This window comes from Mustela putorius, unplaced genomic scaffold (genome assembly GCF_011764305.1).
Source record: "Mustela putorius furo isolate JIRA1106 unplaced genomic scaffold, ASM1176430v1.1 tig00000765_pilon_pilon_pilon, whole genome shotgun sequence".
Classification (NCBI taxonomy): Eukaryota; Metazoa; Chordata; class Mammalia; order Carnivora; family Mustelidae; genus Mustela; species Mustela putorius.
In genome coordinates this window covers 5271472-5293845 of record NW_025421470.1, presented here as the reverse complement: position 1 = coordinate 5293845, position 22374 = coordinate 5271472, and the positions used below count along the sequence as shown (strand labels likewise).

At 42.4% G+C, this 22374-nt stretch overlaps 1 protein-coding gene across 1 annotated transcript in view; it reads right to left on the bottom strand.

Annotated features, from left to right (window-relative positions):
- Positions 1-22374, bottom strand: part of DSCAM (DS cell adhesion molecule) — a 765964-nt gene that overhangs the window by 24766 nt on the left and 718824 nt on the right. The window contains exons 30-32 of the mRNA XM_045084552.1: positions 11226-11256; positions 4158-4273; positions 609-758 (exon numbers count right to left, since the gene is read on the bottom strand). Coding sequence (XP_044940487.1) covers positions 609-758; positions 4158-4273; positions 11226-11256 — 297 coding nt within the window. The remainder of the gene's footprint in view (positions 1-608; positions 759-4157; positions 4274-11225; positions 11257-22374) is intronic.

Here is a 22374-nt window from a genome sequence, read left to right as displayed (position 1 = left end):
ACTACAATTTTTCTGAAAAAGCATGTGCAGGAGGAAAGCACAAGGTCCAAAGACAGACCCACAGCTCAATCTTGGCTTCATTCTGCATTGTGTATACAACTTTGGGCTGTTTACCTAACTTCTCTGAGGATCCATTTTTTTTTTTTACCTGTAAAACAGAGGCTATCATATCTATTCATATCCATTATAAGTAGGTTCCTTGCAGGGCTGCCTTACAGATAACGTATAGGACATAAACTTTTAATCCTAATCCTGTCACAGAGTACATACTCACTAATGTTAATTACCTTCCTGTTTTCTAGTGTCATCCAAATTAAAAAAAAAAAAATACCTTGACCTGGAATTTCTAGCACTTTCATAGTAAATCACTACCAAGGGTTACTGGGTTCAACTGACACAATTTGGATACCAGCTCAGATCGGACAGTAAACACACTGTCCCCGTGAAAGCTACTATCATAGGTATTTATTTCTGAGACACGGGGCCAGTGAGTTCCACCTCCATCGGACGGGGACAGAGCGTCCATATCTTGTCGGCACTGCCAGCACACACACACACACACACACACACACACACACACACACGGTCTGCGCCATCTGACCACTTACTCGTTCCTGGCCGCGCATCTGAAACGTCCACCAGGGGCCCAGTGGCTTGCGACACTGACTGGTAATGTACCGTGTGTGTCACCGTCAGGGACTTCTGCTTCGCTGCCTCCCCAAAGTCAGCATCCGTTAACAGGACCGTGGAGCGATCGTCTGCAGAATGGCAGGGACACAGGAAGCCAGACAGGTTTACCCTCTTTCCGCGTCTCCCTCGCCTTCCCTCCCCAGGCCCTTGTGTTATCGCTCATTACAACAACAGTTACGACCTCGGCTAAAATAGCAAAAACAAGTTAAAATGCAAGCGCTGCGTTAGAACCGCTGCAGAATACCGAAAGGAGGTTATCTGTAGGGGTCGGAGGTTATCTGTAGGGGTCGGAGGTCATCTGTAGGGGTCGGAGGTTATCTGTAGGGGTCGGAGGTCATCTGTAGGGCCGGCTTTCTGAGCGCGGACGTGAGAGAGGCACGCACCTCAGAGGGCCTCCTCACGAGGCGAACGCTGATTTGGGGAGGCTTCTTGTTGCTGTTGACTGTTTAACAGAGTTCGGGAATTCTGTGTTTGGCAAAGCCTCAGATGGAGCTGTCCGCAGAGAAGCCGGCACCACCCCATGATGGGGCTCCACTGCAAGTCAGCTCTGTCTGCAGGCTTAGAAGAACCCCACCATAGCGGTCTACACTCGAGGGGCTCTCACGCCGGCCAGGGTATGGGGTTGGGGGAGTGGAGGGGGAGAGAAGGGCTCTTCTTCCGAGTTTATTGATTCCTCCATTTGAGAGAGTCTGAGGTATGTTCCCTTCCTTCTCACCTCTTCTGAGCTTTAATTACTCTGGAACGTCCTTTAATTAACTTCTCGAGGTGACTCACTTGTCAGGTTTCCAACCCTAGTTGGCTTCCTAAGGTTAGGGAAGCAGGAGACTGGGTTCAGATGGATCGGGAGCATTTTAGTGCATGGAAAGGAAGCAGTTGGTTGAGCTGTGTGTCATTATTTGGTTGTCTCAAGATTTTCATTACTTTGTTGTGATACTTTCCACACTTCCTTGAGAGCTCTTTTACTCCAAGGGACGCTTCCGTTAGGATATGTGGATATATTCATACATTTTCAAGCACCGTAGCCCAGGATGTTGTTCATAGGAGTTTATCAGTCAGCTGGGACCACGCTGCGGCATGCCTTGAGACAGGAATGGTGATGTGAAAGTCATAAACAACACAGTTAGACTTCTGTGCCCAAAAAAGGCCCTGAACAGAATGAACCTTACAAAATCCAATTACTCAGGCTCTGGCAGGAGAGGAAAGCCTCTTGAAGTTAGAATAAAATTTTTTGGCAGGAAGACAGAGGAGAGACTGCCAAGGTGTCTGCTGGCATCCCAGCGTGGGGTGTGCAGTAGGAGCCACGACTCGGCGCAGGGGGTCACGCCGCAGCCTTCCCCTGGTCCCCACACTGGGCGGCCTTTCTCCAGAAACAGGTTCTGACAATTGGACCTGACAGCAGAAGCCCAATATCTACATTTGTTTTTCACTGATAATACTAATGTGCTCTGGTTGCCGACACGTAGCCCTGCAGAGAGCACCCCTGATTATCTGTGGCACTAGGGTATAAACTCTTAATGGGAAACTTTGGGTGCCTGTCAGTGGGTGAGGCTAACCTTTCCTTCTGGCTAGAAATTAATGGCACTCTCCTATTGGATTCTTGTAGTCAGAGCCCAGAGTGTTTTAAAGCATCACATTTCTACTTCCCAATAATTAGAAAATGCCATCGACCAACTGTCAAGCATCACCGGGAGGTCAACGATTCTTGGTGATCAATGATCCTGTAAATAATAGGACACATTTCAGGTGAAGGGAAGTGACTCTGGACAGAATGATGGGCAGACCTTTCTCTGGTATTGGGCTAGCAATGACTACCTATTTGAACCACTGTGGGACAAGGGTTAACAAGTCTGATGAGGAAGATTTACCAAATGTTATAACTATATTATAAGGTCAAAGGAATTATATTTTGATTTTTGAACTGATGTTTCAAAGGAAATTTTGGTTTTCATGCCTAAACTATTGAGTTCAATAAGAGAGATTCCAGCCATACTCCTGGAAGATAAAGATGGTCAGGAACAAAGCATGGTGCTTGTCTTGACATGAGCTAGCAAATAAAATCTTGTATATTTAGGATGAGTAGTGAGCACTCAGACGACACAGGTAGTATTCAACTGAATTTGGTTGACTGAGGGCCATACAGGGCTTGACCAACCTTCTTTAAGAGCTCTTATGCCTGGGCCAAACTTAAAGCCAGCAAGAGCAGCTCAGGCCTTAGGATTCAGGAGCCTTTAAGCTGAGGTGTCTCTGCTATTCTATTAAAACATAATCATGCAGGAAGGGGGCAAAAAGCGATGGAGATGTTCTGCCAATCTGGCCATTTACTACTGTTTTCCTGGCAGGAGGCTTCTAGCATAGGTGCCAGGAGTGGGGTAGTTTTAGCCAAACCACAGGATAGGGCTGCCCTGGGACCAAGTGCCAGCAAACACCTTCCAGAACAAACACAGAGTGAAGTTTCAAAAGGGCCAGATTGGGCAACCTGTCTCAGAATCTGTTTCCATGGATACTGGAAAGCTGAATGATATTTCTAAGGTGAGGGCTTCTGGGAAGTAGCTTATTGATATAGAATCAGATGGTGACAGTCCAGGAGGCTAAGCTGGTGGCTGGGCGGGTGTCCTGCCTGGTTCTGCATAATCTCTCAATGTCCCAATTACAAAGTAGTATCTTTTTCCTACATTGATTGGGTGGGTTAAATGAAATGATGCACATAAAGTGCTTATAAAATAGATGACATTAGAGAGCCCTCAGCAAACGTTAGCTGTTCTGATCATTATTGCAATGGGAATATGAAGTCTCTGATTCTGGCTTGAATACATCTGAGGCAGAAGGAAATAGGGAATGGCAGATTTTGAATGGGATGGCTGGTAGGAGTCAGGACAGGGGGGTTCTGGGAGAGCTGGGGACGGCTGGAAGGAGTCAGGACAGGGGGTTACTGGGAGAGCCAGACATGGAAGTCCTCCAAGTGAAACACAGATCTGGGTGTTTCCCAAAGCACTGCCAAGGAACCCATTCCAGGGTGTCTGCAGGGTGTTGGAAGATGATGAAGAGGTGGCTCGTGCAAAGACACTTGTATGTTAAATGATAAGTAGAGTTTACATGTTTTCTTTAATGAAGGCCTGGGAGCTGAAGAAGGCACTGAGTGGATTTCCAGAGGGGGCTTTAATGTGTGGTCCTTCTAGGTTTATTTGATTACAGGTGTTTGGTCTTTGGAGGATCACCAATAGTGCCTCCAGGAAAGACACAACATGGATCAAGGTTGGGGAACTCCTGTTTCAGGTGACCTCTGAGCCACGTGTGAGTTAATTTCCCCTCCACATTTGCTGGTATTTATTATTATCCTCAATAACAATCATCTTCCTTCTACTTTGCTCATGTAGCTCTCAAGATGTTCCCATAACTCCTGGGGTTTGGGCGGAGAGGGCATGGCTGTAGCAGACACATTGTGTGAAGCCATGAACAAGGCCCCTTACCGATGGTCTCCATTGTGTCTCTCTCTTCAATCAAAAGCTGAGCCCTGGGTATGTCAATGTGCATCCTCAAGGTCTGCTGTTGCTTGCTCAAGGTGTCCGAAGTCCGGGTATTCTTACTGGGGATAAAATAGAGGGGATTTATGAACAAACGCAGTTCAGACTTACATGATGCTGGAATGTGCTTATATATCAACTAGGTCTAGCATCACATTATTTGAATACCTTGTGGGAAGGGGAGGGGGAAAAAAGCAAGGAAGGAAAAGGAGGAAAGGAGAAGGAAAAAATATTTTCCCTCTTTCAAATGATATTTATAGTATGAACCTTCAACAGTCAGTTGCAAGATTCAAAGAATGAAAACTGTCAATAGAAATTGGTTCCATTTTGATAGAACGTTTGGAATTTCCCCTTCTCATGTAACGCTAAGTAAAACAAACAAGAAAAAAAAAGGTGATTTTTAAACCAGCAGCACTTCCATTTGTCAGACAGGAGATGTTCCAGTGGTGGCAAGGGAGAAAGCATGTGTGCTGGCTGCTGGTTGGGTGGGGTTTCGACTAATGGATTTGTATTTACATCTGGTGTCACTTTATTTTTGTTCCAGTGACAAATCCTAAACCGTGTTAACTTCCCTGACACTAGTTTATCCTAACTCATATCACATTTTAGAATTAAAAACAAAACCCAACTACTGTAAGAATTTGTGTACCAGAAAATTACTCTCAGAGTGAGCTGTCTTCTAGAAGTAAATGAAAACAGGTGGTAAAATGGCATGGGACAATCAGATTCAGTCAAAGCCTCCAGGAAAAGAAAATAATAATCTGCACGTTTCACAAAAACACACAAAAAAGTCAACAAAGGCTTTAATTAGAAATCTGCATCCCGGGAGGGATTGAGCAGTTTTACAGAGCTGTAAGGATTGAGAAGATTTCAAAATAATGTAGAGCTGACCCTTGAAGAGCACAGGTTTGAACTGGAGGGGCCCACGTACATGTGGATTTTTCTCCATAAACACAGGCTGGTACTGTAATATTTTCTCTTCCTTATGGTTTTCCTAAAAACATTTTTTTCTAGCTTATTTTATTGTAAGAATGCAGTATATAATACATAGAGTATGCAAAACATGTGTTAACTGAGTGTTTATGTTATGGGTCAGGCTTCGGTCAACAGTAGGCTACGAGCAGTTAAGTTTTGGGGAAATCGAGAGTTATGTGTGGATTTTCAACTGTATGCAGGGGTCAGCACCCGTAATGCCTGCATTATGTCACCTGTATATTCAAACAACTTCTAAGGACCAACAATCATTCAAATTAATTCATTGATGTGATAAAATATGGCATCCATAAATCTAAAATCGACTTTGAGAAAAATTTCTACTTCACTCGATGATTTACCTCTTCATTAGTTACTTTAGTAGAAAACAATAACAGGGTATCCGTACTACGTCTGAAATGTTTTTTTTTTTTTTCTCAACTAAGCGTTCGCCAGGAGTCCTGGATCCTTTCTTATTGACGACAACTCACCTACCTTTGAACCCTTTGAACCCTGTAGCTGAAGGAATGTTAATATTCTGAAGGTCAAGTTCACACAAGAATCCCTATAGACATTTGCATGTTGAAGACTGGGGTGATATTCTGAATATTTTGTAATGGCCTTTCCCTCATTTGAGTATAAACAAAAGAACCTATAGAAACGACATCTTCTGAAAGGTGCATCATTCCTACTTAGGACTTGATCTTGAACCAGATTTCTTGCTCTGCAGAAGAGTAACTGGGTTACGTAGCTAGTGCATGCTAATTATGCAGAGCCCAAATTCAAACGTTTGGCCTGAATTTCTCACATGGTCTATATGCTTTCTGAAATTATTTACTTAACTGCGCTTTCACTCTGGGTGTGTGTGTGTGTGTGTGTGTGTGTGTGTGTGTGTGTGTTTTACAGCATAGTTTCTAATACTTGTGTGAAATGAAGAACATTTTGGTGACTTGGGGGCTGCCATTTAGACAAGCTCTATTTCCACAAAAACAGATGGGGAACTGCTCCTCTGTGAGTATCTGAAAGGTCTGTTTAGAAACTCCACTAGGGACTTGAGCTTGTCCTTGCACCAAAAATAGAAATGTGAGCTAGTTCCTTCTGCTCATCATGAATAATTATGAGGCAGTCCACGGCTGCTCTATTAAACACTATGAACCCAAGCGCAGACTGTACTTAACAATAAGGGGACCACTGTCAGACCCACACAGGAAGTATGCTAAATAGCCACTGTGCCCCACTGCGGTGGGCACGAGGACTTAGAATATGATTGAACTTCATAGACAAAGACAATCAAAGCTGGAAGTAAGTTTTTCCTCCTCCTTGAAGGAATGCATGCTGTCAAGTTCTGTAACAAAAGGCATAAACATGGCCCAACAAACCTTGAGCTTCAGAAGCTAATTCTTCCTCTCTCCCTTCGCACTATTGTCCCCTTTGCTTTGAGATAGTGGCCATGTGGCTCCTCCCTCCCTGGCTTCAGGGCTTGGTGTAGGTGCTGTCTTCTCAATAGAGCCAGGCTGGTCCAGCTCTGGGCACTGCTGATGCTGCCCCTCCCCGCCCTCTGTTGCATTTTGTTTCCTCAGTGCTGAAAACTCTTGAGCATATGTTTAATGAACTTATCTCATTTGTGATCTGTCTCTTCTGCTGGGATAGGAGCTCTTCAAGGGGTAGCCCCTTCCTTTCTGCCCCTATATATCCCTGCGACTTAGAGCAGTATGTGGTCGGAATAGGTGCTCAATAAGTGTGTTGAAGCTTGTTGAATAAATCCTGTTATTTGGGGGGTACAGTGGGAGTGAGTGACAAGTCCGAGAGGCAGTAATATTCTTCTCATTTAATGGGTTATTAGGTCTCAGCTTTCTTAATGTGGCTGCCATAGTCTATAATCTATGGTTCTAGGAAGACTGAATCTCTAAAATTACAATAATTGGTCACTAAAACAGCAGCAAAACTTCTCTCCCACCCCCCCAAAAAAAAAAATAAAAAAAACCAAAAAACACCACACACACACACAAAACAAACAAACAAAAAAAAACCCCACTTATTTGAGGAAAACTCATTTGTGAAAAGATTCTGGATGTTTTCACTGTAGGAACAAAATTGCATCTTTTTATGATACGGGATCATGCCAAGTACGTTAGTTATTATTGAAATATAATCTTCCACTATCCATTTGCCCTCTGGTTGTCTGATTAAAATGACAGAGAGCTGACCCTCGTTCACCGAGTACAGTATTTCCGAGCTTAGGCAATAAATTACTTGCAGTTTTTAAAACTCTTTAAAGTCTTAATATTTCCTTAAGCTTTGTGAGGAAAAAAAAAAACTAGTGAAAAAGTCTGCACATCACCCACCTTCCCAAATATGATATGAAACATTCCATAAGTTTAGAATAACTAACTGTAGGGCTATCAGGAACTCATTATAATAGTTCAATTTTTTTTTTAAACTCTGTGTCTTAAAATAGGAACATCAAAAAGGCTAAACTCATTTACATTCACAGTTTGAACCCTTCTCCAGGCTTTTCCACTTTCAGCTCTTTATAATACTGGTCTTTGGATGTTAACCACGTATTGGCTAATACTTCAGAGCAGCCTAGTCTTACCTCTTAGAAGGCTGGTATTTTGCTTTAAATTATATTCATGTCATCATAAAAGAAAGAAAGTCCTTTCTATCTTAGGCCTGGTGGGTAAAGTCTCTCTTCTTCCTCTGTGGGGGGTGATTTGCTTGGGTAAAGCAGAGGCATATGCAGAAGCACGAAGCCCCGTGACAGGAGATGGGGGACGACACTGTGTGGGGGATACCCTGGCACCAGCTCATCTGTGTTTGTCCCACAGTAGCATCTGCCTTCCTGGCCCTTGGACAGCTAATCCCACTAAAGTATGCAGATATACTTTTTGTGGAACATGGCTGGAGAATATGTTATCTTCACCAAGATCCCAGAATGGTAAAGCTAGGAACAATTGCAAATTGTTAGCTTTAGATGTGGAAAGTAGAGCATACAGGGGGAAAACGACTGGCCCAAGATCACAGAACCAGCCCGTGGCAACATGAGGTCTACAACACAGGCTTGCGGCTCTCTGTTCTCACTGCACCAGCCTGCCAAGTTCTCCATTTCCCATGCAAGCAGCGTGAAGATGAGAGACAGCAGTTCTGTAGCCTTCTCTACACCAAGAGATGTGACTTGCTTCGACTTTCTGGACCGCATTCAAAATATGGTTGGCCCTTCGATCTCCAGGTAGGTCACAGGGTCTTTTGATGCTTGGCCCCACCAACTTGCCAAACTCAGATTGAACTGACCCTTCATGATGAAAAGCATTGTGTTTACTTCTAAATTAATCCCATAAAAATCTACCTATTTGAGAAGCTTGGAAATTCTCTCCCTTTTCAATCACTGTACCCTCTGGGGGAAAACCACCTCAACCTCCTTAAGTGGAAGTAATTATTAGCTTGAACGGTCCTAATTTCATGTTGGCAACTGTTAACCTCAAATACCACTATTAATTCCTGTTTTGTTCAGCAGGTGGTCTTTCAACCACAGTGATTGACCTATTAATGAAGAAGATGCTTTTTGATGTCTTCCTTGGGTCTAATAAGAAGGGGGAGGGATGCATTCTAGGACATCAGAGAAGCTAATACCGACTCATCCTAACCAAACAGATGTTGAACATGTCAGAAACCACAGATTCCAGTGTCATGGGCTTTGGGCAGAGACATGATCTCTCGTTGAAGAGAGGCCTGGGAGGGCTGCAGGACGTAGGCTGTGGTACAAACCACCAGTGAAGTGGACTGGGGTAGAGACAGGGATGGTGACCTGTTACACAGAGCAGAAGTCATGCCCAGTCTACAGGGGTCACTTGATAACCTTTGGACAGCCTTAATCTCTACGCTGTGCCTAGTACGGCCCGAATATTTTCAACAGAAGTCAGAAAGCCACAATTGTATATGAAATCTCTTAGGAGGGCAAGTGATGTGATGAGCACTGGGTGCTATACACGATTAATGAGTCACTGAACACTACATCCGAAACTAATGTGGTTCTAATATGTTAGCTAATTGAACATAATCATAAAAGAAAAGAAAGAGAAAAGAAATCTCTTGATTTCTAAACGTTATCAATGAGTTCATATTTTTAGGTCTACATTAGAAAGTTTATTTTGTTTGGTAAATAAGCTACTATAAATTGAATGATTGGCCTTTTTTGTTTATTCATTTTTCAGATGTTTTGTCAGATTTGCTCTGCACCAGGTGCATGTGTGTTTGGATGCCTCCCATGTGACCACAAAAAAATGTCCCAATACTTGCTTAGCAAACAAGTATAGACTTGCATTAGAGCAACTCAAGTCATTTTATATAGATTTTCATATTCTTCTCATGCAAATTTGATCTAGAAGGATGGGTCAAAGACCCATTATAAAAGATACATATCACAGGCCATTTGCATTTCTGAGTGCTCCTCTGACGTCTAGATTCCTGCTACCAGCTCTCTGACACTTTCACTGGACACTTGGGAAGCATCCCAAATTCAACATATCCTGTCCGAGCCTTTTCATTCCCATTAACATTCCCCTTTTCCTGTCCTAAAAAAAAAAAAAAAAAAAAAAGTCTCTACACTGCATCTATCTTCCTAATCCCTAACCTTAGCAAATGACACTTATATTTATTTAATTGTTCACTCCAAATATTTCAGAGTAATCCCGAGTCCTCCATATCAATATACAGTGCACGTAGTTTTAAAACACAGCAAGACCAGGGTGCTTGGGTGGCTCAGTTAGTTAAGCAACTGCCTTTGGATCAGGTCATGATCCCGGAGTCCCGGGATCAAGTCCTGCATTGGACTCCCTGCTTGGCGGGGAGCCTACTTCTCCCTCGGACCCTTTCCTCTCTCACGATCTCTCTCTCACTACCTCTCTCAAATAAGTAAATAAAATCTTTAAAACAAAACAAAACAAAAAACCACAGTATGACCAAAAGGATGTCTGTGGAAAATGTAACCTATGACGGCAGTTGACCTCTGCCTTAGGTCTTCAAAGATACTGGTGATATATGTGTTGGGATATCATTGTGAATAATAATTAAAAATACCAATTTTATATGCAAAAATATGTTAAAAAGATGTTAAATCCATCTGTGGTGGGATGGGGAATAGGAGAGACCCCATAACCCATCCTCTTTTTCTCCTACAGTGAACATACTAAAATGGCAGCATCATTAGGGTTCCTGACATTTTTCTTATCTGATTTCCAGACTTTGATTACCCTTTTTCACTTTTGGTTTAATCATTACAATATAAAAAATGATTCAAATACAAATACTGTGGTGTCTTCTACAGCTGTGAAAACTCACTTATTTATTCAACTACTATCCTTCATTCATCAGGTATAGTGCTGGCAGTTCTAACAGGAGGGCGACACATCAGGCTGTGACCTCCAAGACCAGACAGTGAATAGATACTTGCAGCAGAAGCGGGTGAGTGCTCTAGTGTAGGGGTGCTCACGGTGCCATGGGAGCTGAGGGCAAGGAGGAACTTTCTTGATCATCCCATCTCCTTAGAAGAGTGCAATGCACAGTGCATTTCCTTTTTAAAAAAAAAAACTTAAATTCAATTAGCCAACATAGTATACCGTTAGTTTTTGGTGTAGTGTTTAATGATCCATTAGTTGTATATAATATCCAAAGCCATTTTTGGTTTTCTTTTCATTTGATTAACTGTTAAAGAAGAAAGCTCAACCTCAAAGGTGGTATATTTGGGTGCAAACAAAACCAAAGCTACTTCCTTATAATGTGTCTTTTATTCCTAGCTTAATGGGAAACATTCCACTGGATGAGTCTGGTGAACCAGAAAACTACCAATGGCATGTGGAAAAGTACATTATTTGGTATCTATATATCCTATTAGGCCTCATATGGATATTTGGTACATAGAATAAACTTTATGTGTCAAAAATAAAAAGTGCTATCAATTTCAGACAATTATTTAAAAAATCATTAAAACAAGTTGGACATTATTCTTTTAAACATGATATCTGAGATGGTAGGTTTTGTTCTTACCTCATGAGCATTTCAGCTAAACTCTTTGCATCTGGGGAAAGAAAGTTAATATTAGTACATGATAAACAACTCATTAACATTCACTTAGGCATTATGACAAATATTTTACAGTCAGATGACAATAGCCATTTTTTTCCTATTGCTCTTTACAAAGTCTTGATGTTAACTGTAGAATTCAATAAACATGTAGTATTCAATAAACTGTAGTATTCAATAAAAATGTACCTGCAAATCCATATACCACTAAGAACCAAAAGTTTAGTGGATTCCTGATTTCTTCGCCCTGAGAGAATATACTTAATATTTTTGATATATATATATACTTGAAATATATATTTTTAAAGTATATACATATATTCATATACATAAATATATATTTCAAAAAAAGTATAATACTTTAGGACCATAAAAATTCTCAGACACCTGCTAAAGTCTCTTTACAGTGTATTTATTTGCCAATTTTTTTTAGTAAATCATTTTATTTTATTTTATTTTTTTATTTCTTTTCAGCATAACAGTATTCATTGTTTTTGCACCATACCCATGCAATCCGTGCCCTCTCTAATACCCGATTTAATTTCAGTAGTCAGAAAATTAACATTTTCGAGCTAGTTTATTTATGTAGTACATATTCTACTCTTTTTGTTATCAAAAATAAAAAATTAAAAATGTATGACACTATAGATCACTTTAAGAAAGCATTATTATAGAGATGTAAGTCCCTAAGGTTGGTTAAAGAATTACATAAATGGCATATCTTGTGTCTAGATGTTTATTTCAAATTCCAAAATAAGAAATTTTCTCTATTTTTTTGTCTCTGAGGACACTGTTTACTAAGATTTGGTTACCACTCTGACAAAAGAAATTCTGTCTAAAAACTATGTAGAAAAAAATTCTACATTTTTGGTGGCATTGCTTTGAAATTCTCATCTCCCTTAAAATATAATTTGTTTTTCTTTTTACACATTTTGTCCTGGCAAAAGATGAATGTTTCCTTTCTTAGAATATAAAAGCCCTCTTCTTGCTTTTTTTTTTTTTTTCCTATTGCTCTTTAAAAAGTCTTGATGTTAACTGTAGTATTCAATAAACAGAACTTCCTGGAAATGGATTCAGCTATGTGACTGGCTCCATAGTGGAGAAATGCAAATGCTGGAGAATTTTCATTTCATCTTTCATCTTTGGGGGCTGACATTTAAGCGCAATCATTATCATGTTAGAGGAGCATGGGATTACTGAGGGGTGAGGGGCATGGGCAGTCAGGGGGATAACCACCCATGGGCTGGTGTCTCCACGAAGCCAGGCTCTGTCCTTCAAGTCGGCCATGCCAGCTCCCATCCAGCCTCATGATGGGGCCCTGGTTTTGTGCACAGATGGGTTCAGTCTGGGAAATGAAACACTGCCTTCTACCCCACCCATATGGTGAAGCAAATAAAGCAAACCAGCTTTTAACTTCCTAGTTCATGTCTTTCTCTGCAAAGACCAAGCAGATATGAGTTTCTTCTCTTCCTGAATGATTTAACACTTGCAAAGTAAATATATATTATCATGCCAAAAGCGTGGGATTAATTAGCTCTATGTAACAGCCAAGCAGTGGCTAGCTCAACAGTCTAAAAAAGAGGGGGAAATGTAAGGAGTACACACTGTACTTCAGCTCGTGATTGGAAGGTAAGTTAATCTCCAGCATCTTCAGAATGGACCTGGTTTCCTCATCTTGCTTGTTATCATCATGCTTTTTCTGTTCCTGAAGTCAGCACATTTTCTGTCCCATGATTTTTTTTTTTTTTTTACATCCATGTGCTAAGGAATTGCAGCACCCGACATGTGGGTGAGAAGCAGCTCTCAAACACCACCTTGCTTTAACTGTAAGTTCTCTTTATCCACAACTAGCAGGCGTCTTCACTGTGGTTACGCTGATCCACAGCTGCAGCCACCCTGAACCATTTTGGTCCATGCTTCCCTAAGCTTATCATCTTGCAACAAACCCCTTTCTCTTTCTGTCTGGTTACTACGTCCTCCTCCTGATTTCATCTGAAATTCTGAAAAAAATGCCATTATTTGAAATATACTTCTTCTGTGAGTTCACATTCGAATGTCACCGGTAGAATTTCACTCACAGTGATGGGGGTTCAACAGCACAAGGGGCACTGGGGACTGAGTGCGAATATCTCCTGGGAGTAGTAGACACAGGGTGGGCTGTGGTCAAAACAGAGCGTGCACTAGGAATTTGGATGTGTCAGTCTATGCCTGGGAATTACCATGCCCTCCTTCAGAAACCAGGAAATAGAGACCCAGATACATTCCATAATCTGCTGTAGGTGAGCGGGAATTCATAACCAATGTCTGTTGGTACAAACTATTTTTCCATCACTATCCTTAACTAGGGCCACAGCCATCTAGTTCATGTCAACCTGAACATTGACACTCAACGTCAATCTGGAAAAATCCAAGACTGCCCCCACTTTAAAGGGACCACGGGACCCAGGGAGCATAGACTCCGATGGGAAGAGGGCTCCTTGGCACAAAATCCTGGAATTCGAGCTCCTTCAGGAAGCAAGGAGTAGGTCAGTTTGATTGGAGAGTGAAGTTTCCAAGCGTGGTTGTGAGTTGAGGTTGGTCAAGGCATAAGGAAATGAGGAGGTGTGACTCTGTGTTACTGGCCATAGTCTGGACCAAGAGGAGGAGTGGAAGGAGGGCAGAGGTGGTGATGGGTGGGTGTGGGTGCTGTGTACTAACACTGATCCATCCAGAGTGTGTGGCATGGGGGCTGGGGACAGGGACTTGGTAGTGAAGGTGAGAGGCTGGGAGGATTGGCAGCAGTGAGGATGGGGGTGGGGAGCATCTGACGCTTGAGCAGATGGATGGTGTCTGCAAGAATCGGGACTTGCTGGGTGTGGAGGGCACCACTGGAGAGGCTGTAGGGAGTCCAGGGAAATGGCGAGATTGAGGATATGCAGGGCTGGGTGTAGGGTCACACAAGCCACAGCACAGGAGTCTGGAAGGACATGGAAGCAGAAACGCGGTTGGAGCCGGAGAGTTTGGCTTCAATCCCACCACAGTACTCGACCATGTTAGTGTCGGTGGTGGGACAGGAGGGGAGGCTGTTCAAGGCAGAACTGGAATCGAGTTAGAAAGAGATGTCAGATTAATTTAGTGCCATTGTATTGCCTGTAAGGTGACTGTTACTGTATATGGTCTCTGTTCCTTTCTGATCTACCACTTGTAGGCTCTCTCTTTGCTTAGAGGACCCCTTTCAATATTTCCTGTAGAGCTGGTTTGGTATTTGCAAATTCTTTCAGTTGTTGTTTGTCCTGGAAGCTTTTAATCTCTCCTTCTATTTTTAATGATAGCCTAGGGAGACAAACCATAAGTGACTCTTAATCTCACAAAACAAACTGAGGGTTGCCGGGGGGAGGGGGTTTGGGAGAAGGGGGTGGGATTATGGACATTGGGGAGGGTATGTGATTTGGTGAGTGCTGTGAAGTGTGTAAACCTGATGATTCACAGACCTGTACCCCTGGGGATAAAAATATATGTTTATCAATAATAAAAAATTAAAAAAAAAAAAAAAAGAAAGAAAGAGATGTCAGGACTGAGATGGAGCCCAGGGTCTTCATATTCAGGTAGGGACAGTGAAAAGAGGTGACAAAACATGGGACACATTTTTGTTTAGGGGTGAGAAGAGAGTCTGGGGCATGTGAAGAACACTGACAGTCATGAAATCATGAAATTGCAAGAGCACGAGACTCTTCCAGTCAACCCTGCAGTAAACATTTGCCTCTTGCCACCGTGTCTTGGGCAGATACTCAAATGAGCTGGGACACCGAACACTCCAGTGAGGGGGTCGATGCTGTCGCCCACCTCCCCTCTCAGGTCTGTCACCTCAACACGTCCCCGTGGGACATTTGCTTTTTTCTCTCTGCTCAGTTGGAATCTCACGACACGTTAGCAGCCTCCTCCCAAGCCTCCCCACCTCCAGTGTGTCAGTTCTCTGAGTGACATGAGCCTGCAGGAAGGGGGATGGACCTGAAACACACCCCTCATGTGTCACACTTGCGCTTTGCAACTCTCAAAGGGACCTCCCTGCCAATAGAACTCAGCACAGAGCAAGAGCCTTTGCGTGCTGGTCCCAAATGATCTTTCCAGCCCCGCTGCCCCTCACGTCCAGCCTTCAGCCCGAGGTTCTAACTCTTGCATTCTCTGCAGACTGCATGATGGGGCTCCTGGAAAGCTTCCTTTGTCACTGCATCATATTCAGATGTGACTTGCACTGTGAAGCCCCCCAAGCCCCTCCAGGTGAAGCTGGTGCCTTGGTTCTCCGGCCTTCAGGCACCCTTCTGCACTATGTCCAGCACAGCCTTTCCCACTTGACATGGTGGCCTCCTCTTCCCATGTCCTCTCTCCACTGGCTGAGTCATCTTCCTCTCCAGGCTCAGTCCAGTCCCTGCTAGGCACATCATGTTCTCCTGGGGATACGCTTCATTGTGAGACATATCTTTGTGCTCTTGTGCTGAGGTCCCTTGATGTAATTTCTACCTGGACATAACGAGGACACCTGGACCATTCACAAGCCATGGGAGTATCTCCAACAGCTGGGAGCCACCTGTCTCTTTTCCAAGTTGAAGTTTCTAATTTTCTCCGTCCCTTCTCAGGTGGCATAATTTCTAGCTAATTCTCTTCCTGAGACTCTCTTCTGTGAAAGACCTGTGATTTTTTTATTGTCCTTCATTAAATGAGGCCCAGTGCAGAAACTGGTCATTTTTTGAAATTCTCTTTCTCACACATCTGTGAGGATGCAGTGCTCATTATGTGGGTTGCAAATGAGTTTTTACAAGTTATGTAGATTTTACAATGATCCCTATTACATTTTATCTCTGTTTTTCCAGCCTTTCAAAAACTCTTCAAATTTGGAGTCTTCCCATTAATACATTCTCTTTCCCCCTTGGAGTTCTGCCACCTCTAAAATGGTCTCAGCCTGCCCAGATTTCAACCTGGCTCTCCCTAATTAGCCAGCCCCATCCCGATGCTAGTGGACTTTGTCTGGGCCTCTGCTGTTCCCTATAATTTCCGGATTGCTCACAAACCAGGCTTTCTATAACCTAGTCTACTTTATTTCAATCTGTAATTTCTAGAATTTACTGTTTTTGAAAATGGGTTTGGAGTATAACTAGTTTCCAACACCTTTAATTTGACTGTTCAAAGATTATCCAGAAATATTTTGGGATTATGTCGGGAAAATATTTGTCCAGAATCCTAAGTCATCATCCTTTGGGGTCTAGGGACCAGTACCACATGATATCCTTCCTAGTAATTCCTATGGGGAAAGAGTCTTCTCCTTCAGTGTATCATCATAGCATTTACTGGTGTCCACATTATGTTGCCCATCATTTAGAATTCTTGTGATAGTTTGTTGTAAACATGCCTTCCTTCCTACTAGCAAGAGATAAAAACTATTATTTTATGCAATTTCCCCTCTTTTGCTCCCATAATGACTAGAACATAGTAGGTTTTGAAAGAATAAGTCAATTTAAAGAGTCAGAGGCTCTATTTATTTTCTAAAGTTCCTTCCTTCCTACCTTCCTTTTGTCTTTTTCTTTCCCTCCCTCTCTCCCTCTTCTAACCTATCTTCCTTCCTGCTCCCTCTCTGTCCTTTTCTTCCTTTTTTATAATTCTTCTTCCACATTTTATGGTTTGAATAGCACTTCTCTTGGTGCATATCAAAGCGAAGCAGACATTGAGTCGTTCTTTCTACCTGCCATCTGTTAGTTAATATGAGAACATCATCTCAAGTCTTGTTCTTGCTAAACAGTCTCTTGTGTTGCCTGTCACATTTTTTTCCCCACAAATTTCAGCTCAATCTGAGATTTAGACTTTGTGACACCTTTCCTAAAGTCCTTTGCTACTCCTACATATCCAGCCTTGGCTCTGTGTTTCCCCGTTAATCTTTTGGGCTTGGGCGTGATAGAGAAATATCACCAGGATATTTGGAAGGAAGGGGTTTCAAAAAATAACATTTGCAATGAGTCCTAGCAAACGGTATCTGGAAGGAGAATTTGGTGATGAGGAGGTAACTGGTCATCTGCCTTCAGGAGAACATGTGGAAGTGAGACCATGAGGGTTCAGAAGCTGGTTAGAAACAGTGCTGCTGAGTATAGAATTGTCTTTCAATAATCTAGTGAGGAGAAGCAGCAGACAAAAGGGCATCAGGCAGAAGACACGGAAGACAGACGTTTTGACGGTAGAAATAAAAAAAATCCACAAATTATTTTCTATGGGAAAATAAAATTAGAAAGTAACTGTTGATTCTGTGTTGATACATCTTCTAACTTCAGGCTTCACTGACAACCCTTTCAAAGCCAACCCAATTGATGGGACGTCCCGTTTCTTTTTTGACCGTTCCCAGATCTGAGGAAGTTTCATGGAAAGAGGGCTGGGATAGGGCAGTAGCAAGCTGGGTGCTCTCTCTAGCTCCGCACTGATATGTGATTTTGGACAAGTTCCTTTAAGTTTCCATATCAGCAAAATAGGGCATAATATACTACCAAGTTTATACTCCACTTGTTTGCACTGCTATGGAGAGACTGAGACAAGGCTGCATCATGTAAAGCGTTACGGAGCTGGAGGAAGGGGAAAAAGTAGAAGATAGTCCTCTATTGATTACTGTGTGACTCAGTGGGCTCTTGGGAAGAGGCACCCCTGTTGGATTAAGAGTACTACAGTGTGGTCTCGCCCTGTTCCCGTATTTTTTTGTGGACCACTCTTCCCTTCGTGGGTCTGCACCCAGCACATAGGTTCTCGCCCACCAGGCAGCACCACCGCAGGGGGTCAGGGGAGCTCAAGGCAAGCCTCAAACACCACAGCTGTGCCAACCCAGAGTCTGGGCCGTCTCATACTTCATGGGCCCAAATGTTTCCTAAAAAAAGAGAAATCCCATTATTGCCACATGTCTACACTTTCATTCTGACATTCTGGTTAGGTAGACTGGGGCATGCTTAGCTTTACCCTGCTGTCAGGCAGGGGCTAGCACACACCCCCGAAATGAACACCAGCGTGGGAGTAGCAGATTTTACCTAGATTTATGATCCTACCAAGAGTTCTTTGTAAGCTCCCTGACAACAGTCCCTGCTTTTCTGTGAAATTGAAATGGATCTCATCAAGTAGCTTTTTTCATAAGGGCTATGAGTCTGCATTTATATATTTTTTTAACCAGATGACAAATAGGACTTTTAATCATCAGTGTGCTATGAAAGCTAATCCAAAAACCACAATGAAATAAATATTCAATAAAGAAAACCATATATACTTGCAATCTGAGAAAACTGCAAGTACAAACATGGACCAACTAGAATACCCAGGTGGGGGAGGCGCCAGGTCCGACGCCAGCTCTCTCCCTCCTGACGGCCTGCTCTCTGTCCCTCACTCCGCTAGCTGCCCATGGCTAGACCCTGCTGCCCTCCTAATGTTCTTTTAATCCCTACCCTCTGATACAGAAACTCCTTTTACAACATTCTCCCATTGAAAATTTGGAGTTTTGAAATAATAATTTTGTTAAGAAATTAAGGTTTAAAACAATCTGAGGGGTTTGAAGGGGCGGGGGCGTGGGAGGTTGGGGTACCAGGTGGTGGGTATTAGAGAGGGCACGGATTGCATGGAGCACTGGGTGTGGTGAAAAAATAATTAATACTGTTTTTCTGAAAATAAATAAATTGAAAAAAAAAAGAAATTAAGGTTTAAAAAAAGAAAAAAAAAAAAAGGAAGGAAGGAAAGGAAACTTTCAGCACACATGCTTCTGATCCCAGATAAACCACACTTGGACATTTATTAGCTTGGTGAAGTTGTGGTTTATTTGGGATCAGAAGCTTGAGCTGCTTCTTTAGATTATTGAAGTTCAAACACATTTTTGCTCCTACAATTAAGGAAAGCATTTAGCTCATTTGCAGACCAGATGAAAGGGATGTTGGAGCTTAGCAGACAATAGCCATCCCTCATGGCCTTCATCTGTGCCCATGTAGATCCACGAGGCCACATTCTCTCTGGGAATGGCCTTCCGGAACTGGTCTGTTTTTATAATATTAACCCATTTCAAAGCAAGCTTAAAATAACTAGGCTTCTCTTCACAGGATGAAAGGCATTTTGCCACAGAAGCGTGGACAAATTTTATACCCTCCATTGATTTTTATTTGTAGCTTATTTGAAGCTCCAAAAGTGGTTTTTAGGCTTGGCACGCCAGTAGACCCAACTGACTGGTGCCAACATAACTTTGCACCTTCTTGGGTAGACTCACACTAAAGGAGGAAGTTTTTAGTGAAACTGGTGTTGATTACTTGACGTAGGAATCAAATTTTTACAAGGTTGGGGCTTCTAGGATTATGGACCCAGCCAGGGATTTGTTCTGTAAACTTGCACTTGAAGGATTTAGTAGTGGGGAGAAATCAGGGCATGATTATAAGCAAAATGTTGCTTCTGGACTCCTGGATATGGTTACAGATTTTTTTTTTAAATGTAGCATTTGCAGATAATTCAGACTTTAGAAGATTCTATGCTCTAAAATTAGTGAAGTTCTCAGGAAGAAAGAAATACAGGTTGGCTAAATTGCTTGATTCCTTTCTTTCCTTCCTTCCTTCTTTTCATCATTTTTACCTAAAAGAATGTTGTGTTATATTCACCTAACTAGGTTGTTAGTCTACATGGTAAAACATACTTTGCTTATAAACATTTAGTAGTTTCTAACAATCAAACAATTAAAAAATATGAAGTTGACCTTAAATAGTAACTCTAACAGTGTCCCACAATATTTTTATATAATCCAAATTTTATTTCCAGTTTTGATACTCATTGGTGGTTGCTCAAGCAACATTGACATTTTATTAGAAATGTCCTTATTTGGGATGATAACAATATTATATGAAGCAACCCTATCTTTTGAATCTGTAAATATATTAGAACTCATTCTAATCCAGGTCCAGGATCTGTGCCTTACGTGGGTCAGGTTGAAACTGGGTGACTGACTCTACCACTGAGCTCTATTTCATATGGAAGCACCTACAACACTAAGTTTTGGCTACAGTTTTCCTCTATGAGTGAGTTGGGAAAAATTGATGTTATTAACCAACATTTTGGGGGCTCTGCTGGACTAAAAGAGAAATGTTTGGGGGCAAGTCCATCCCCCCTCCCTCCCCAATAACTCACATCACCTATCCTGTCCTTTCATGGTGCACTTTCACAGTTAGAGAAAGATGTCTGTCTCTTGTCAGCCTTCCTCACTGTTAATAGAACGTCAGCTTCTGTGGTTCTGGGACAGGGCTGTAGCCCTCATTTTTCTCTTTGGGACCTAGCCAAACACTTGTGATCAAATAGAAGTGGTTAATAAGAATATTTCACGTTTCATTTAAAAAATGGTGACGACCAGCTCATGGCAGGTGATCGACAATGGTTTGTTGAATTGAATTCACTTCTGTGCCTCCACATTAAAATGTGCCCTTGGGAAGCAGCTGGAGTTGGGGCCCCCGTTCTTTGCACTCTCGCGACCATCTTGTCCGAAGCTGGGTTTGGAAGGCTTTGTGAAGCGCATGCAAAACACAAGACGACAGACACTTTTGTACTCCAGCAAGCTACTTCCTGGGACTCTTTGCTCCCCAGCATCTCGCTTAAGTACACCTTCTTTCCCACAGTTCTTGTTTTCTTCCTGCTGAAACCTTTGTGCAGGCTCTGTCTTTCCTCAGTCACAAAGAAAACAAAACTGTTTCTGGGGCGGGAAAGGCTGTGCTCTCCGATGTGATGTATTGCTTTCTTTACCAAGAGCCACTACAAAATACCAGTGTCTAGGAGTAGAGATGTCCACAGTGACAATGCCAGTCCCAGGATATCGTCTGGTGGGAGCCCTTGCGAAGGAATCCCTGAGTGATAAGGCATTGCACTTGCGAGGAGCACCAGATGTTGTACAGAAGTGATAAATCATGTCATTCTACACTTGAAACTAATACACTATATGTTAACTAACCAGAATTTAAATAAAAACTAAAATAACAACAACAAAAGAATAATAATAAGGTGTGTGGGCCTGCTATCAGTACCCAACATGTTGGTAAGAGTTAGCAGCACCTTCAGCATCTTTAGAGACTGGGGAGCTCAGATTATGGGTAGAATGGGGCAAATTACTTTTGATGGCTGCATAGTATTCCATTGTGTATATATACCACATCTTCTTTATCCATTCATCTGTTGATGGACATCTAGGATCTTTCCATAGTGGCTATTGTGGACATTGCTGCTATAAACATTCGGGTGCAAGTGCCCCTTTGGATCACTACGTTTGTATCTTTAGGGTAAATACCCAGTAGTGCAATTGCTGGGTCATAGGGCATTTGCGACAACATGGATGGAACTAGAGCGTATCATGCTGAGCGAAATAAGTCAAGCAGAGAAAGACAACTATCATATGATCTCCCTGATATGAGGAAGTGGTGATGCAACATGGGGGCTTAAGTGGGTAGGAGAAGAATCAATGAAACAAGATGGGATTGGGAGGGAGACAAACCATAAGTGACTCTTAATCTTACAAAACAAACTGAGGGTTGCTGGGGGGAGGGGGGTTGGGAGAAGGGGGGTGGGGTTATGGACATTGGTGAGGGTATGTGCTTTGGTGAGTGCTGTGAAGTGTGTAAACCTGGAGATTCACAGACCTGTACCCCTGGGGATAAAAATACATGTTTATAAAAAAATAAAAAATTAAAAAAAAAAAAAGAATGGGGCAAATTAAACCACAGCTGGGAAGGAAGGAGTAATTCAACAGGGCTGGGGGCTGGGGGAGCGGACGACGATCTTGGCAGAGGGTGACAGAGTACCGGGAAGGAGTGCCTTCATTTTTAATGCACTTGCTGCCAAACCCTTGTGACCGAGTGGAAATGATTAATACAAAAAACGAATTACTGTTGTTTTAGAAGATATTACGTGAGAAATTCATAGCCTTTGAAACGCAGCTCGTTAGATCTGGCCATCTAAATGTAACAAGGAGCTCATATGATAATTGTCTTTCTCTGATTGACTTATTCATGCAACATAACACCCTCGAGTTCCATCCACATTGTTGAGAGGCAGGGCAGGGGGTTGGGGGGGGTAGAGAAGGGAAAAATGAAGTAAGATGAGATCAGGA